The 19,778-nt window shown below is 34.0% G+C and overlaps 2 protein-coding genes across 2 annotated transcripts; one reads left to right on the top strand and one right to left on the bottom strand.

Moving 5' to 3' along the window:
* Nucleotides 1–731: 731 nt before the first annotated feature.
* Nucleotides 732–4,434, bottom strand: LOC116032727 (GDSL esterase/lipase At5g45920). The gene is made up of 5 exons (XM_031275430.1): nt 4,264–4,434; nt 3,963–4,184; nt 1,702–1,769; nt 1,360–1,524; nt 732–1,101 (listed from the first exon to the last, which is right to left on the bottom strand). The coding sequence occupies exons 1-5, from the start codon at nt 4,360–4,362 to the stop codon at nt 933–935; spliced, it is 723 nt and encodes a 240-aa protein (XP_031131290.1). The 5' UTR covers nt 4,363–4,434; the 3' UTR covers nt 732–932.
* A 9,274-nt stretch (nt 4,435–13,708) lies between these two features.
* LOC116032855 (GDSL esterase/lipase At1g28590-like) lies at nt 13,709–17,125 on the top strand. Its single transcript, XM_031275592.1, has 5 exons — nt 13,709–14,103; nt 14,220–14,447; nt 15,214–15,362; nt 15,511–15,784; nt 16,489–17,125. Exons 1-5 carry the CDS (start codon nt 13,857–13,859, stop codon nt 16,746–16,748), a joined length of 1,158 nt encoding a protein of 385 aa, XP_031131452.1. The 5' UTR covers nt 13,709–13,856; the 3' UTR covers nt 16,749–17,125.
* The last annotated feature ends 2,653 nt before the right edge of the window (nt 17,126–19,778 follow it).

Below are 19,778 nucleotides of genomic sequence, written 5' to 3'. Positions count from 1 at the left end.
TTTCCAGAAACCATTTTCCTACTTTCCAAACACACCCTAAGTGTTAAAATGACGCACTTAAGTCTTAACATCACCTTCAGTTTATAAACATTGGCGCACCTTAAGTGATACAAAGATGCACCTTAAAAAGGAAAACCACGTATCTTAAGAACAAACCTACACATCTAAAGCTTTAGTCCGACGCACCTTTAAGTTTTAACAAAAAACACACCTTAAGTTATCAACTGAAGAACTGGCGGCACCTTAAACACAGAAACCACACACCTTAAGCACAAGACTTACGCACCTTAAGCAAAAACCCTACGTTGATTTTTGCAAGATCAATGGCTCTCCTCTTACCACACAACCGCACTTGAGCACCCCAACCTCATTTGAACTAAATTATATGTGTGTGTGTTATTGAGGACATTATAGTGAATTGGTCTATATACCCTAAAATATAAGCCTTAACCAAATAAGGTAATATTATATTCCACAATCAAACCAAACCTATAAGGTATTCTTACATCCTCAAAATCTCACATTACTTTCCTGGAAGTAATCCTATTACCTAAGATAATCCAAGATTCCGTGAACCAAACGCCCCTAGAAGTTGTTCTTAGTCTTCCCATTTCTTCAACTGTTAGCATTTTACCATGAACATTTATACTTCTATACTAGCAGTGCATGTTTGATGTTCCAAACTCTTTCACAGCAAATTGATTACAAGGTTGCAAAACAGGGGCAGCAGATAACACAAAATTATCATATTTATAAACGGCATCATCTGGTTTGTAATTTATAACAGAAGAACAAGACCAACAAACGTGCTACATACCATGTTTATGTATTAAAGTACAAAAAGTTGGCATGGAAATTGAACAAGTTGGTATCAAGATATTGTTTGTAGACAGACCCGATTTAAGGATCAGAATCAAGAACAGCATGCTGATTTAGTTCTTCAAGTTTTCAAAGGATTTCAGGGGATCATTTGGATCAATGTCATCTATGAGTGGGAAATCAACCCTTAGAGTTTCCACACTGGAGCCTAGTTTCTTCAGCACATCAACCACCTCTTTAAAGACGATAGCATTCCCAGCACGACTGAGGTGCAAACCATCACTGCATTTCAAGGGTGACACGATGTTAATTTGCAATAGGATGAATCGAGCAGATTATATGACATAGAAATCAAACATGTATTCGTTTTCATATGAAGTTAGACTGTCTAGTGTCCATATAGTTAAGTCAAATCATTTCAGATGAAATTGGATGCAGAAAACATGATGTTTTAGTGTTTTACTAGCTACTACATTCCTTCGATACCTATATAGTATGGTGACTACAGAAACAAAGAATGAACATCCATTGCAATATTACCTCAAACAAGCAGTTTGCCAGTCTGGAACTTCCTGAACTTTTGTCCATAGATCCACAGATGGAATTCCAAGTTCTGCTGCAACAGCAAGACACGCTTTGGCATAAGTTCCAGCAGCTTCATATGTCCTTTCTGGAAGGCCCGAGTTGTTTTCACCATATGGATATCTGCACATGGTTTTTAAGTAACATTATATCATAGTTTCTCATAACAGTCATCCACGCGAATTGCAAGTAACAGTAGAAATGTCCATATAGGGCAAAGGAAGAATATTGTAGTGTTAAACTCAAAAAAACACTACTCTGCATATACACGTGAAATGAATGTGTGGAGAAGAACTTTACAGAAGGCGTGCCGGTTCATAAATTGGAGGCGGTGTAATGAGGATGACATGCACTGTTGGCCATTGTTTCTGAAAAATCAAAAACTTGCATTTTAGCATAGTTTTTAATAATCAAGATTATAATAAAAGTAAGAATTTACACCAGCAGAAACTATGGGGGAAAACAACTTACATTAAGATTGTTTTTCTCTAATATCACATAAACCTTTGAGATAAAACCATCAGCTTAACAATGTAGAATGTAAAACAGGGAGTTTAAACCTTTTTTCTTTTTTGGCCTTTTATTAACAAGACAATTAACTATAGAGCCATACCAAAAAAAAAAGAATCCTGGTTCACAAAATCAGGTAAAAAACCAAGCATGAAGATATGAAGATTGTTTATCTTGAGGGTAATAGTTCTTGCTTTACTTAAAGTTTCTTTATCAGTTGCATGATGACCACTCCCTATTCAAAGTCATGCAATATTCAAATCATCAAATGTACACTTAAATTGGTGCATGCAATTAGAGTATTAGACAATAGAATACAGTTGTGCTGTATGGGCCACCAGCCACAATTATTAGCTGAACAGATCTTTCTAGGTAGAATAAAACGATGAACAACCAACCAAATCACCCCATTAGCCAATATTTTATAAGAAAAAGAGGATACATTCTTTGTAAAGCTATGCGAGCATTGCACTGCCTTATAACCTTTGTGCATAAACAAAGTTATAGGGGTGAGTGAAACTGACAGGGCACTCCATGCATTGTATTAAATAATTTAGCAGCAAAAGCCTAGTAAAAATGGTCAAGTGGCAAACACTAATAGCAACTACTGGGCCTCCTGGGTGTATACTTTTTGCTAATTTACTTTCAAGTGGCCCTTCCCGGCCCACCAATTCAAAGAAAAAAAAAGTGCACACTCAATAAGCATTAGATTGTTTTAGGCTTTTAGCTGATATACTGGTTCACTCTAGATTTTCGCTATATCAGTGAGAAATGAATAGCTATGTGAAAGCAGTAAAGTTAGAACAGAATCGCATTCCGCAGCTGCATAAGTAGATAAATTTTAGACTACTGCCCATAGTGTGATCAAGACTGAAGAATAGGCAACCAGGTTTTTTTTTTTTTTTACAAGCATCAAGTGCAGAAAAGAATTCACATAAACACAAAACAATGGAAAATATACAGATAACTGCTGAAAAGACTTCAAGAAGAAAAAAGGGATTTGGAGATTGTCCATATATGGACCACTTTAATAGCTTTAATATGTTTTTTTGCTGGACTAAAGTTAATATAATTGATATAGACTTCTAAGAATGATGTGTACAGTCAAACAAACAATCAAAGACAGAAGGAAGACCCAAAAGGCAGATACTTTCGATTGATTCTTCACTTGAGCACTTCAAAAAAGTTCACTAAATCAATATTCCATAACTTTTCTCTTTTAGTAAACTCATATTGTAAACTCGACCCAAACTTTTTCTGCCCACCCTGAAGGCCTAAATCTCTGACTTAACCCCCATCAAGGTTATTACGTTCTTCATCTCAATGTACCTGCACTTATACTCTTCTCCCTAGATGAATAAAGGAAAGTATACTCTGTTCCTTCCACCCTTACTAATAGTAATTTTCATCACACATTCAATCATACTTAAATTGAAGTAATTTCTTGCATCATCTCTATTCACACTAAAGGCACAGTGGGTAGTACTAGTACCTAGTAGTTACAAGAAATATACTATCTTCCCACCTAATGGGCCATTGAGTATCCTGATTTACCACCTCTACAAATCCTGTCTGACCAGAATGTGGGAGCCACCTAATGGGCCACTGAGTACCCTCATTTACCACCTCTACAAATCCTGTCTAACCGGAGTGTGGGGCCACCTAATGGGCCACTTAGTATCATGATTTACCACCTCTACAAATCCTGTCTGACCAGGGTGTGGGGGCCGTGGTGAGGGATTTCAACTTTTGTGGGCAAGAAATATGCTATCTTAGTGGGAAAATTGCTCGCCACCGATGGCATTTTACATAGTAGATCTCAAAATGTTTTTCTACTCCCTAAAAGTGGAAGTGTGGAACACAACAAGATACAGCTGCAGACTGAGTCATAACATTAAGCAGTATAGTCATTTTTACCTGACAACGTTAAGGAGATAACATGTTTCTAGGAAAAATAAACACAGAAAGTATATAATATGTCCAAAAATGAGGTTTTGGAGTTCTCAACAAGCTCCAAATCCCAAGGGTTGGGACTTGGGAGTGTGGAATACCTTGAAGAAGGAGACAATGGAACGCAGATTCTGCTTGTACTCATCGACAGGCACGTGCTGGAAGGAAGAGCATCTATCGGGAACACAGGCATCGTTTGCTCCGAAGAACACCGTAACCGCCAGCGGCGCACCTCCGCCCTGCTCCGCCGGAAACGCCTTGTCGATTATCCTCAAACCCCACCTCGTATTGTAACCGCTGAACCCTCTCAACACCACATCAGCCTGAACCAAAATGCACACACAAAATTACACACACACACACAAAGAAGAAGATTAAAGAGCAGAGAGATGATTTGATGACCGTGCGACGGAAGTGATCGGCGAGGGAAACGCCCCAGCCGCCATCCTCGAAGGACATCTCGGTTATGGAGTCCCCAAAAACATAAATCTTTGGCCTCATTATGGATGATGACTCCCACTATTTTTCTCTTACACTACGCTCCTCAATCTGATCCACCAACAAAGGCAGTGTTCATAGCACTATGTTTATGTACAAAGTGTCACCGTCGTCCAACGTGCTTTTGACTTTTGACTTTTGACTTTTTAGCATATGCCAACGTAGAAGACCATTGGTCTTGCTTTAGGTTGCTCACACAATCATTTCGGAATTACGTACGAATAACATTTTAATTTTTACAAATTTACAAATGGTAGGAATTGCATTAAATTAGTTTTTTTTGAAAACGCATTAAATTAGTTAGTTTAGATATTTAATTGTAGATTTTTTTTAGGTTCAGTGATTTAATTGGTAGTATCGTGTTTAATTCAATGATTTATTGAATTTTTATTTTTTTCTATTTTATAATAATAATGCGCATTAATTTTTTGCGGTGAGTTATCAGTTATTCTGTGTATCCTTATTTAATATTATTATCAGTTTTACAACAAAAATTGTAGTATTACTTGAATTTGTCATACGTTTTATGTATAAATTAAATTATGTTTGATTTGTAACCTATCTTATTTTTTTGAAATAAGTAACCTATCTTATTTTAAAGATCAAATCTACATCTTTTCATATAAAATCTCAAAGACTCAAACCAACAAATTATAGAATTTGAGGACTTGAATTTGGTAACTACATTGATTTAAACATGTGACAAATTATTGCCATTTGAAATTATATCATATGCGAGTGTTGTTGACCTTTATTATAGCATTTCACATGTCGGTATGAGATTTGAACCCTTCCTGCATTGCGCATGGCATTAGCTTGACCCGATTTTGCCATGGCACCAAAAGCGATTCCACTCAAGTCGAACCAAACTGACAGATTGTTACAAGCACCTGGACATTCATCTGTTATATGAACTTTTATAGGCTTTCTTGAACATGATCGATTTGAAGTGCATTTTACTAGGCAACATTGTCCACAACCTTTGCCTCTTTTAAATAGAGCTTGATTTCCTGCCGCTATTAAGGAATTGTAAGGATGCTTGCCTACATTTCCAAATCCACATGCTCCAGTATCAGTTCCATGTCCATTTGGTGGACCGTACCATGTTGCAATGGCAGGTGCATATCTAGCTAAAGTTGCATTGAATGGATTTATGCAATAGCAACAATTATTAATAAGAAATAAGAACACAATAAACATTTTACACTGTGAAGAATCTTCTATCTTCTTTCAATTTATAATGTATTGAAATTTATTGACCTTGAATTGGTAACGTATTTTCTTTAAAGCTTTTATTTATTTCTTTTGATTAATGCTTTGTAGAGACGTTCAAAACTAAACACCATTATTTCTTTTTCTTCTTCTTTTAAATGTATAATTTTATTTTCCTTCAAAAGAATGTATCTAAAAACTTAATAAGTCTCAATCAAGGTTATATTCTTGATTTATGTCCATCTTTTTGTATACTAATAAATGTATACATTATACTTTAAATGTTGTACACTTCAATGTTATTAGACAAAATTGCCCCTAATACATTCTTGTTATACAAAATTACCCTTACACCGTTATAACACCGTTACTTTTAACTTTATCATTATTACCATACACCTATATTTATCATATCTTTTTCCTATTCTTTAATTATCATTTTTATTAAAATCATTATATAATTAATTTAATGATTATTATATTTTAATTAAATTTCTATGCATGGTAAATCATATATGCGTGTATATAAAATACATATATTATTTGTGTATATATAATTCAAATTACAAATTTTAATTAATGTTTTAATATTGTGCACGAATTTTCGCGCATCGCGCGTAGAAAATACTAGTAATTTTATAAAGCTAAATCCTAAAAATCTGCAGGTTCTAGAAGAACATGATTAGGGAAAGGTATGTGTATACCTAGAATATCACATCAATTGATATATTAATTCCGTATTTTTTCATCTAATTTTTATGGGTTAGAAATCGGTTAATAAAATTGTATTGAAATTATTTACAATTTTTTTGGGTAAATATTTAGGTTAGTGTTAGTATAACAATTTATATATTCGAAAATTTCATGAAATGTATTATGAAATATATACAAAACCTTACTAATCAAGAGAGTAACTAATTTAAGATATGTCATTAAAGATTACTAATTATATTCATAATCCTAATCTAACTTTATTTAAATTTGATTTGAAAAAGAAAAAAAAAATCGTGTTCTTCGACTTATCATTCGACATTATATACTCCTCGCTCTTCTTTAGGTTGAGTAGCGCAATAGGCTTGATAAATAAAATGGTAAAGATCCAACGTAACATCTTTATAAAAGAATCATTGCAGTATTTGTTCATAACTAATTTTTCAACCTACTGAAGCACAAAGAGTTAATATCGTTTTCAATGAGACTTGAAAGTTGAACCTACCCCTTCTTATAAGAATGCAATCGAACACCACTAGACCGCGCGATCTTAGCAGCAAGAATAAGCAAGATAAGCGTTTATAAAACCGGAGGTTTAAAATGAAACTTTGTAAAACATAAGAGGTGAAAGTGAAAATCCATAACTCAATGTCTAAATCTAATTGGGCTTCCAATCTTCCATTCTGTCGGGTCTCTTACAAGTCACAACCCTAGAGATTGCGTGGGCAGAGCGTAGAAGAGTAAGGGGAATCGCGAAGTCAGTCAACGATGTGTTGTGGAGAAGACGGTGAATGCCGGCCGTTGGGCTTTCTGTTAGGCCTCCCCTTCGCCTTCGTTGCCCTCGTCCTCTCCATCGTCGGCGTCGCCATCTGGATCGTCGGGTACTCCGTTCTCTCCGCATGTCTATGCAACCATAGAAAATCGCTTTATTCTATTTTTGTTTTAATTATAGAATTAATTCTGGCCAGGGAAAGAGACAGGTTTTATGGTTTTGAATTGTTTTTTAATTGGGAAATGAATTTGATCGGGTGATTGCAGGAGTTTGGTGAGTTGCGTGTGCCCGTGCTGCTTTTGTGTAACGTGGATCGTAGAGTTGGCCGTGTCGTTGATCAAGGCTCCATTTTCGGTGATCAAATGGTTCACTGAACAAATCCCTTGTTAATCAAGGTGCACTCTGTATCATCCTTTTTTTCCCTTACTGCTGCTCTGTATAATAATTCACACCACAGTCTTCTTCCTCACTTGATCTTTTCGTGGATCGTTAACATCACGGATTAAATAATCATTTTGACAGGTTTATTATGGATGATGATTAATATTAGTTTATTTTCACAATAAATTAAAGAATTTGAGTGAGCTGATCAAAATGTTATTCATATTTTATTTATTTATTTATTTATTTTTGTGATGAATATGATATTGAAACATTTGATAGTTCATATTTGGTGTTTACTTATAAATTAGCTAATGCTATTGTAAACTAAGCTGATTAAGCTGCAATTTGATATAAAAACATATAATTGATCATGAAATGGTTATTTTAGAGTACTAACCAAAACAAGATATATGGATGTATAAGACTTGTGAATTCATCTAGGCTAGTTTGGGGTTGAACTGTACTGCTTTCTTTAAGGTAAGATGTCTGTGGTTTGAGTGTTTGGTGTTGAGTTGTTTATGTGAGTAAAAGTGAGAACTAGATTATTTCGTTATGCTAGTGTTTTATACGTCTTATAATCTTAACATAAATTATTAAATGATTTAGGCTGTGAATTATAGCTTACGAAGAAAATTGGGACGTGTCTGAATAAAGATCCCCTCTTGGTACTTTGAATATTGATGAATTAAGAACCCACTCTCAGAGGAAGGATGAAGTATTTATGATATAGAAGGAGAACTATTAGATGGTTGTGGCCATGGAGCGGAAGCTAAGAGAAGTTATAACATATTGCATTAGAATTTTTAGCACTTTTAGTCCCACGACTATCGTGGTACTTGCAGGATTGGTCCACGACTTTTAAACTTTACAATTTTGGTCCACGACTATTGTTTTTTTGCAAAAATGGTCCTTTTTCTGCCGGAAAATAAATTCGACGGTTTTTCCGGTAATTTTTGCCGGGAAAAAAAATATCGGCATATTTTTTGTCAATTTTTCGTCTGAAAAAATTCTCCTTTCAAGTAGGATTAAAATGGGAATTTACATTGTTGAAAACAATTTCCCTTTCAAGCAGGAAAACATCGATTGTCATTTAACACGTCATCTATTGCCGAAAAAAACTAATTCATTTTTAAAAAACATGTGATCGCGTCAGTCTAGACTCCAAAATTATTTTGATTTTGGTAAATTAATTAAAGTTAATTCTAAAAAGGTAAGATTAAATTTAAACTAAAAAGTAAAAATTATTTTGAATTATATTTGTACTTAATTTTACTAAGATTAAATTGCCTACATATTTTTTAAGAAATGAATTAGTTTTAACTTTAAGTTTACCAAAATCAAAATAATTTTGGAGTCCATACTGACACGATCTCATGCATTTTAGAAATGAATTAATTTTTATTTTTTTTTTGCAATAGATGGCGTGTTAAACATGACAACTAATGTTTTCCTGCTTGAAAGGGGGTTTTTTTTCAACAATGTAAATGCTCATTTTAATCCTACTTGAAAAAGGAAAATTTTTTGACAAAAAATATGCCAATATTTTTTTTTCCGGCAAAAATTGCCGGAAAAACCGCCGGATTTATTTTCCGGCGGGAAAAAGGATCATTTTTGCAACAAAAACAATAGTCGTGGACCAAAATTACAAAGTTTAAAAGTCGTGGACCAATCCTGCAAGTGCCACGATAGTCGTGGGACTAAAAGTGCTAAAAATTCTATTGCATTATATTGGTGATAACGGCCTAAGTGGTCTTTTAGTTATTCAATCAGGTGTTTGGATCTATATAACTTTAGCATTGTTGAGTAACTAAAGGCGATCTATCATGTGATAGCCAAATGATTTGTAAACACTGAAATGACTCACGCGCAAAATGATTAGGCCATGTGAAAGTGACTTGATACCTAACACCTTATTAGGCATTTAGGCCAAACTTATGTAAACATAGGATGATTGATGTGTTATCTTCCTACCTAACGTTGTTATTTAGTGGATTATTATGAATTTAGGACTCCATTGCCCTTGTTTGGTGTTATTGTTTTCTCTCTTTAGTTGCTGGATATTTGGAAATAATGCTTGAGTTTTTTTTTTATTCTAAATTTTTATAAAGGTATATATTACAAGAATATGGATCAAACAATTTCAACAATATCTATAAATAATAGAAGCCTAAGGAAGATGATCATGATGTGTTTGGAAAGATGATATCTAACTTTAAGTATCACTTTATAATTATTTACTCTCTAATAGATTAGAGTCGATGTAAAATTATATCAAAATTAATCTTATTTCTAATCATCTCATACAACTAGTGTTGCAAAAATTTTGTCTAGGCGCCGATTAATTGCCACCTAGGCGCTAGGCGCCGGTCGACTGCCTAGCGTATCACCTTAAATGGTGGTCTAGGTGGTTGGCCGGCTAGGCGACCGCCAGCGGCCGCCTAGGCTTCCTAGGCACTCACTAGGCTGCTCAAAACAAAATCGTTTTGAGTAAAATAATTCTAAATTGTACAAACTCTAGATATTTTTTAGATTAATATTTAATATTTTAGTATTAACTATTAAAGTATTATATAGTTTATAATTATTAGTCTTTAAAAAATTAAAATACTTAAACAAATTTTTTAAGAATAAAAAAATACACAAGCGTCTAGACGCCGATTAATCCCCGTCTAGGCATCTTAGGCGCTAGCCGCTAGCCGCTAGCTGCTCCCCGAGTGCCTATCAATTTTTTCAACCATACATACAACATAGCCATCAATTGGTCCTTAATAGGCAAATAAGTTGCCAGTCTAAACAATTGAATGGACGCCTCTCACTTTCCACTTAAACTATTACTAGTACTTTACAATCACTTGTAAATTAGGACAGATTAATTCCGTTTCTAAAATGCGAAATTATATCAAAATTAATTCCGTTTCTAATCATCATGTACCACATAGCCGCCACCCTGTCATCATAATTGCTTTCCTCACTTGCCTAACCACATTGTCCAACAACTCAGCAGCCACCACCATCAACTTCATTGCTTTTTTTGCCAATTCCCAACTCCTCCGGCTGCCTTTTTTCCCTCAGCGAAATGGCAAATATCAAATCAGTCAGAAAAGCTTCGATAATGATTTAGGCGTGGAGCTTAGCATTATTCCAAACCAAATAAAGGGAAACAAAAAATGTCAGATAAAATATGAAAACAAAAAAATTGTTACTCCGTAATTTTTTTTTTCATTAATTTACCTGTATGAATCTTCTTATTCTTCATTTAGTTTATGCCAAGTGTCTTTAATATTTCTAATTTGTTTGTTATTTATGTAAATTAAGTAATAAAAAATCATATTTTTTTTGAGAGTAAAAAATCATATTTATTAATCATCATTGATTCATTAGAAGTTAATTTTATGAAACTAATTAAATATTGTAACTTTTTGTGCTAAAAAATATTTTTAAAATTACTTTAAAAAACAAAAGAAGTAAAACTAGCATTTTTATGCCACAAAAAAACACGTTGAACATAAGCCTATCACATAAGTTCTCATACATGCACCTGTATGGCTTTATTTGTACGTGGACAAAAATTTTCCAAGAGAAAATCAACGCAGCCCTAATTTTAATCTAGTTTTGTATGTTGAAGGTTGAAACTTCAAATCCCTAACAACCATTGATATTGGATTCTCTTACTACAGACAAGAGCAATGAATCTTGCTTGTCTTTAATTTATTTGTGTTGGGGAATTATCATTAGATTCCATGTCTAGTTCAATAAATCGATTCAAAAGCTTAGTAGAATTTTTCATAAGACAATATTTAACGAGATGGTAGCTCGACCATGTACAACCAATAATGCCCATCGGGTAGAATGATGTTAGAATTAGCTATGTTTAACGAGTTATGTGTTGATACATGTCAGCAGGAATTAGTTATTTAAAAACTTAATAGATTCAGGACTACAACATTATATTTATGAGGTATATACCCAATATAAGGGATTCCATCAGCAAAATTTCTGCATATGCCAATACTTTAGGAACCAATTTAAGTAGGTGACTTGGTGAATAGCGTGTGTAGAGTGTTAGGTGGAGATCGACTTCTAAAATCTAAATTGCCAATTCAATGCCGACCCCATTTTTATTTTGTAATATTAGCCACCATTCTCTTTGGGTCGCAAGTGGATTAGAGTTACAAATAATAAATAAATAAACAATTCTCTATTGGACTAGGACTTTATTATTTTATGAAATATATTAGGTAGATTATTTGATTCATATATCATATAGTTCATTCGCCTTATTTTATGTGTCTTGTTTGATTATTAAGAATTGACTCAAGTTATTTATAATTTAATTTTTCGTAATAGTTAATTTAATATTGTATTAGTATAAAAAGTTTATATATTTAAAAAATATATTAAAAGTACTATTAAATAATAAATATAAATTTAAAAATTATTTTAAAAAATATTAAAGAAAATCAGTGAAAAAAAATATTTTGATTAATGAATAGTAAATATAACAAGTCGAATGTGACAATTGGAGTAATATAATGTACATTAGCATTATGGAACGCCATTTCAACCAATCATAGTCTAAAAAGAGTCTTTGTCAGTGGACAATTGTTGTCAACTCTAAGGATACATTTTTTTTGTGCAAACACTCTAAGGATACATTTATTAATTAATTAGTAAAATTATATATTTTTTAAAAATAATTTAAAAATATTAAAAAATGAAATATGTTTCCTTGTACATTTAGAAAATAAAATTTAAAAATATAGAATAAAAAACTTGAAAAAGTAAAAATAAATGTTTAAGATGAATACTTCCCAAAATTTACATCTAAATTAAACCCCAAATTGATCAGCAGCACGTGTGAAATAGGAAATCGGACGTGTGGAATATGAAAATATTTTTCACTAGTCTACTGTCTACAGATCAGATGATGTCAAAAGTTGTGTGCTCGCACATGGGCTACAAAATTATAATTATTGAGAATAATGCTTATAAACACTACAAAAGTAGTTTGTCCACACGGCAAGCTAGGCTAATAATGAAATTGTATAAATTAAAATTAAATCGAATATAACGAGATAACTTATGACCCTATTTGGTAACAGTTAGTTTATTAGTCAATTTTGATTTATTTAAATACTATTAGTTATTTGACTTGGTTAAAAAATTAATATACGTGTTTGGTTAATCAGCTTTTTGTAATTTCAAAATGCTAAAATTCGAAAAGTTGCTCAAAACAACTTTTTTCATTAGCCTTTTAAAAAATAAATTATACAAAACAGTTATCAGCTAACAACTAACAACTAATTTATCATGCACATTTTTGCAATCAGCTAATATTATTAACTAATTATACCATCTAAATCAATCAGTTAACAACCATTTACTAAACATGTCATAACTTATGTTTTGATTGGGTGTCATGATTCGATAACTCTAATAAGATAAATTAATTTATATAAATAAATTCTCTCATCATTTAATAAGAGATTTTTTTTTTTAGGAAAAAGTGGCAAATAGGCCACTGAACTTCTCGCTTTTGTGCAATTGGGCCATTGAACTTAAAAAGTGTGCAATTCAACCATCAAACAAGCAAAATTTGTGCAATTGGACCATTTTTACAAAATTTTTTAATTCAATTTGAGTTAAAAACATTTCAATATTGACTCCCAACTAGTATGATAGAAAAAAATGCCACTCTTAATACATATATGTTAGTAATATAATTGGATTTTACTAGAAAATTTTTATAAAAATGGTCCAATTGCACAAATTTTACTTGTTTGATGGTTGAATTGCACACTTTTTAAGTTCAATGGCCCAATTGCACAAAAGCGATAAGTTCAGTGGCCTATTTGACACTTTTTCCTTTTTTTTAATATCATGTAACATCGCCCCTTTGCATCCGTGTCTACATCGTGGGCATGCCTCCACCAAGAGGCAGATCCATAGGGGGAGGGGCCCTTCTCCACCCCCATTTTTTATATATATGTTTTAGTATAAATAAACCATGTATTATTATAAATAAAAATTATTGAAAGCTGAAGCAGCTTAATTGATTGATGGTGAGTTTTTATTACCGTATCTCAAGGCAAATTTGGTTCGATAATGAGAAAATTAATGAAACTGTTGACCAGTAGAGTGCAATAATTTTCAACAAAATACCAACAACATATTGTGTGAATCCATGTCAAACATGTGACAATAGGTCTGGCTAACATATTACATATATACTATATGATCATATATCACATATCATATATGCCGACCACCTAAGCCCATGTGTTGTGTACTATAAAATAGTCTTTTGTTCAAACCGGTAATAAGCCAATAAGCTAGCCAGACTGCGTTTTCTCTTTCTTATGCTCTTTCATTATTAACACTGCGCCGCTTCTCCTTGGACTTTATTACCGCTGCTCCGATGGCCGCCGCAGCTCCTTCTTCCTCGTTGCTTGGTGTCTTGATACTCTTAGCTTCCATTGGCTACGCCGCCGCTTGCTATTCGGCCGTTTTCGGCTTCGGCGATTCCCTCACGGATGCCGGAAACCTAATCCGCCTTGAGCCTGACGGCACCGTCCCCCACATGTACTTCCCGCCCTACGGCGAAACCTACTTCGACAAGCCCACCGGACGCTGCTCCGACGGCCGCCTCATCGTCGATTTAATCGGTTCGTACTGTTCTTTTGCCATTGACACTTTTCGTTTTCCCCGTTTAATTAACGGTCTTTGATTCTCAGTCGTCATAATTGCCCTTCTAATCTCGTCTAATATTTTGAAATTACAGCTCAGCATTACGGGCTTCCGCTACCCCCGCCTTCGATCCCGGCCAGTTTGGAAGGCGACAAAAACCGCCTCCGTGCCGGAGTCAACTTCGCGGTGGTCGGATCACGTGCGCTCGACGCGCAATTCTACGAGCAGAGAGACATTTTCGACACTGTCACCAACGTTTCCATGACAGATCAGTTGAATTGGTTCAAGGAATTGCTCCCATCTCTGTGCTCATCGCCTCACGGTACGTCATTTCACTCCTCCATCCCTAATTTTAAGGAAGATTATATAAATATCTGCACCAACTTAACTTATTAATTTAGTCGACAATATTTAAGATTCGAATTTTACAGTGTAAAAATTATGTTTAAAATGAACAAATTTCTTAATTTAGTCTCGTCTGTCGAGCACCTTAATTTACATCATTCCAAGAAGATTCAACATTTTAGGATAAAGGAGATTATATAAATGAATAACGGTCAAACTGCAATATCATCAATAGATGTGACTAAACAACTAATTACTTATAACATCAAAGTATTAATATCGGGGCGACTTTTAATTTTAATGTTTCAACATTTATTTTTAGTAAAAACAGTCTATTAACTACATTACCCGTCAATTACGGATTTCTCACCTCACTAAAAAAAGTATTTTAGTGTGAAAACACTTGGTATTTTTATCCCGGTCGCTATCAGGAAGTAAAAAGTGTCGTTTAGTTATTGTATTTTATTGGACGGTTGCATACCTAAAGTCGTAGTTACGTGTCCACACCCTCCATCTTAAAGTCCATCTTCATCCAATCAAAGCCTTCGGTTTCTGGATGATGATGCTACGTGGTGCTTCATCACAATTTTCTTCTCTTATTTATTTAGCTTTTCCGGTTGGAATAGTCATGCGGATTGAATGATTGAGAAGTAAAAAACGAAAGGAGAAAATTAATACTTTTGTATTTAATATATATATATATATATATATATATATATATATATATATATATATATATATAGACTGCAAGGAGCTATTGGATGGGTCATTGTTTGTACTGGGAGAATTTGGAGGCAACGATTACACGCACTCGCTTCTATCCGGAAAAGGTATTAATGTCATCCGACCGTTCATTCCAATCGTCACCCGCGCAATTGCTCAGGCTGTCCATGTGAGTATCAATCAATTGCCATAAATTTATATCTTCTAATTTATTAGGCATCTTCATACTCTTAGATACTGACTGTAAATTTTTCTCGTTATTATAGAAATCAATTAAAGTTTGATATTATAATTAAATAATTAACAACACTATGCAGGAACTAGTGGAGCTAGGTGCGAGGACAGTAATGATCCCCAGCGTGTTACCACTTGGATGTGCAGCCTCGTACTTGACATACTACCCAAGTCCCAACCCAGATGACTACGATGAACTAGGTTGTCTTATTTGGGTTAACGAAATGGCTTCTTACCACAACCAACTCCTCCAGCAACAACTCGCCAACGTAAGAGAAATTCATCCCTATGCCAATATCGTCTTTGCCGATATTTACAATGCCGCTATGGAGGTTTACCAGGGTCCCGATACTTATGGTAAATTTCTATCCTCACTCTAAGTAAAATATTATTATTTTTTCATCTTATAATTATTTCTCGTGTTGATATGATATGATTATATAAAGAATTTAAGTACAATAATCATACAATAATCAAAAAAAAAAAGTACAATAATCATACCTCACAAGAAGTTTAGTGGATACCAAACATGTGGGTCGCACACATGGCACGGGCATTTATGCACCTGAGGGCAAGGTTACAGATATTACTTACTGAACTTAATTGGGTGGACCATCCAATAGTATTTAGTGGGACAAAAATGGGTCTATCATCTTTCTTTCTTTTTTTTTTTTTGGGAAGCTATCATCTATTATTATACCTAATTTTGATAAGATCGTGAGGAGTGGCATATTTTTAATAGTATTAAAATTGTTGAGATGTTGATAGTTATATTTACTCTAATACGGAGTATTTATTATTAAAAAAAGCACAAAGTTTGGACAGTTTCATATTATTGTCATCATTGACTGGGATGCAAATATGTAAAGGGATGGCAACAGGGTGGGGCGCAACCCCAACCCTATCCCTGTGGTCAATTTTTAGTCACAATGTTAAATTAGTGTAATTTTTAATAATTTAAAAAATTAAAAACCTAATTCATATATATATATAAATGTATATACAATATATACATACAAAAACATTCCCTGATTGCATTGTATGCATGGAATGGTGTACAGGGTTTTCAGGGGGAGCTCTGAGAGCATGCTGTGGCGGCGGAGGTCCGTACAACTTCAACACCTCCGCACAGTGCGGTAACGAGGGAGCAACCGCCTGTGACAACCCTTCCTCGTATGTTAACTGGGACGGTTATCACTTAACGGAGGCTGCCTATCAACTTATTACCACCGGTTTATTAGAGGGTCCGTATACCTATCCTCGGATGAAAAGTTTGTGTCGCTTTGACTCTAGCAAAACATCTCGAGTTGCCCAAATTTAATTGAAACGACATTCATAAAAAATGATGCAGATTAACGATTCATTGTTAGATGAGATGCATAGATGAAATTCGTGTTTGTATAATATGTTACTATTCCTTCCTCCTTAATTGCTCTCTGACGTGGCAAAAGGTCGTGTACTCGTGTAATATATATGTTTTTAAAAATAGTAATGCTACATAACCGTTTTGAATTGTGGATCTACCACGTTAGAGAGTGGAGTGTGAAAAGGAGGGAAATTAAAATATCAATTTTGTTCTGTGGTTCTAGTGAAAGGAAGTGTCTTTTTTATTTTAACTTTTAGGATTTGAGTTTGGGTTTGGGCTTTTGAACTGTTGTGTACATTGGGGAAGTTAAATGAGCCTTTAATTTCTGTTGATTTTGTTTGTTTATCTAAAGAGAGTATGTTTCTTTATGTAATTTCATTTTACTAATTTAATACTCATGGGTCTCTGATGATGCTGGTCTTTCAGCTTAATTAGCGGTAACCCAGCAAAATAAAATTTAGCCGGCCCACGTCTACCCTATATGGGCTCAGCACTGTAGCAGGCCGTATCGGTTCAGCCCAACTAACATTTTTATTCCATTAGCGTGACGGATCGTTATACCGTGGACCAGGATGCACAATGCATTCTGCACCCCGTAAGGAGATGAGCTCTGTGTATTCTAGGCAATTGTTCTGTGTATTCTAGGCAATCATTCTGTATATTTATGTTAGTAACACATGTTGTGATGTGTTTGTGCATTCGAATGTTAGGATACACAGAATATTAACACAAAATACACAGAACTCATCCTCCTAACATTCAAATGCACAAACACATCGCAACCTGTGTTACTAACATGAATACATAGAACGATTGCCTATAATACACTGAATATTGACACAAAATACACAGAACTCATCCTCCTAAACATTCGAATACACAAGCACATCACAACCTGTGTTACTAACATAAATACACAGAACGGTTGCTTAGAATACACAGAATGGTTGCCTAGAATACACAGAACGATTGCCTAGAATACACACAACTCATCTCCTTACGGGGTGCACAATGCATTGTGCACCCTAGTCCACGATATAAATTGCCGGGGACCTAACCCAGTTCTTTTTAGACATCTCAAAATAGAAATCAATACAAGTTTACCCATCATATTTGCTATCGAACTTTCTCCCTTTTTTTTTCCCCTTTCTTTTTATTAGAAAATTTGTAGTTAATATCGAAAGTGTGCTTTGGTTCTGTATGTATGCACACTTTTGCGCATTGAATTAAACTCTGTTTTCAACCAATTTGTGCGACATTAAATAGCATGGACCTATCAACTTAACTTGCTAATAAATATCGTGATTGAGATTTGACTGTACTAGTTGAACTGGTACCGCGGAGCATACTTAATTGATGAACCACTAATTAAAAGGATGGCCAATCGTTTGTATTCGCGAAGCTCTAAGCTGGTTAAAGGATACTGGGATGGGAGATATTGATGTTGAGACTGACTCCCAATTGGTTTATTTTGCTTTATGTTCAAACTCTTTTATTTCTGCTTTTGGTTATATTATTGACGATGTTAAAGAAGTAGCTTCCATGATTAATGGGGTTAGCTTCTGTTTTGCTAAGCGATCTGCGAATTGTGCCGCCCACTCTGTTGCTAGGGAAGCCATTTATATGTCAGATTGCGGAGAGTGGTTTGATAACCCTCCTCCTTTTCTTGTTGACATTCTTTCTGATGATTTAATGCATTAATTTTTTCTTCTCAAAAGGGTTGGCCAATTGAACAATTAGGCAATTAGCTATGGAGGCGCAAGCTAAGGTTGGTGGAAAAGTCAAAGTGGGTTTGCTAATGTTGGAGATTAACAAAAATTGACATTTTAATTCAACACATAATTAGATACAAAAATACTAGTCAACCTTGTGGTCATGTTGCACCAAATTGCTTTCTCATATGAAAGGTTGTGAGTTTAAACTTCACTGGAAGTGTTCACCAACTCTTTGTGCTTCAATATAAACATCAATACATTCAATATCCTCCTTACCTTGAACGAGTGTTGTAATAATAACGTGAGTGAAGTTTATTTGATCCTCTCAGCATCCTGAACTTGTCCTTCTCACCCTGAAGTTACGAACTTTTCGATCCCCTTACATTCCAATTCTGAGCCTATCTTAAAGTCTCTATATGCCATCTATTTTAGTATGAAGTTATTTTTGTAATTACATATTTACATGTGTTTATTTTATAAATACAAATTGTTGAGTGTGGATATGTTTGATGAGCTAGGAGTTTAGCTACTTTATTCTTTACTTCCTTTGGCTATAAGTAAAGAATCTAAAATGGCGTGGCTTCAAAGTGTTATTTAACATGTAATAAGGGAAGTGTTTTTGTTATATTTTCCTTGAATTCTTCACAAATTGCGGTCTAGCACTTGTGGTGATATGATGTGTGATGAAAACTTATTTGTGTTGTTAATTACATGTTGATCGTTATATGTAACAATCATACTATACCCAAAAAGGCCAAAAACCAATCGAGATTTAGGCGTGGCTTCAAAGTAGTACATATGTTACACTCACTCATTAAATTTGGCAAAATTTTGCTTCTCCTTGAAAGCCAACTTTTGCTTTCCTCAAAGAAACCTACTACACGTTTACACCTCATATGATGTGAATATATAAATATAGTCATGGTCTTAAATTTTTAAAGAAAATTGTAATATCTATCGAGATTAAATTTGTAACTTTTTAAAGGATAAAAATTAATCTCGGTCATCTATCAATCTAGCTAAATCTAACAGTTCCAGAGCATGAAAAAATAAATTTGTGGTGTCATTTTAGTGATTTTTCCAACTTTAAAAATGCACTTTCGAACACTACATGGTGCATTATGTAACATTATACCGTATATTTTGACTCGTTTAAAAATGCTGTGCACTTATGTTCACCTTTTAGGATTTATGGTTTACTTTTTAGTTTAGTTTAGTATTTCACTTCATAATTTGGTGTATGATTCGCTTTTTACTGCTTAGGGTTTAA

Source organism: Ipomoea triloba, chromosome 10 (genome assembly GCF_003576645.1).
Source record: "Ipomoea triloba cultivar NCNSP0323 chromosome 10, ASM357664v1".
NCBI lineage: Eukaryota > Viridiplantae > Streptophyta > Magnoliopsida > Solanales > Convolvulaceae > Ipomoea > Ipomoea triloba.
This window is presented reverse-complemented; position numbering and strand designations above follow the sequence as displayed.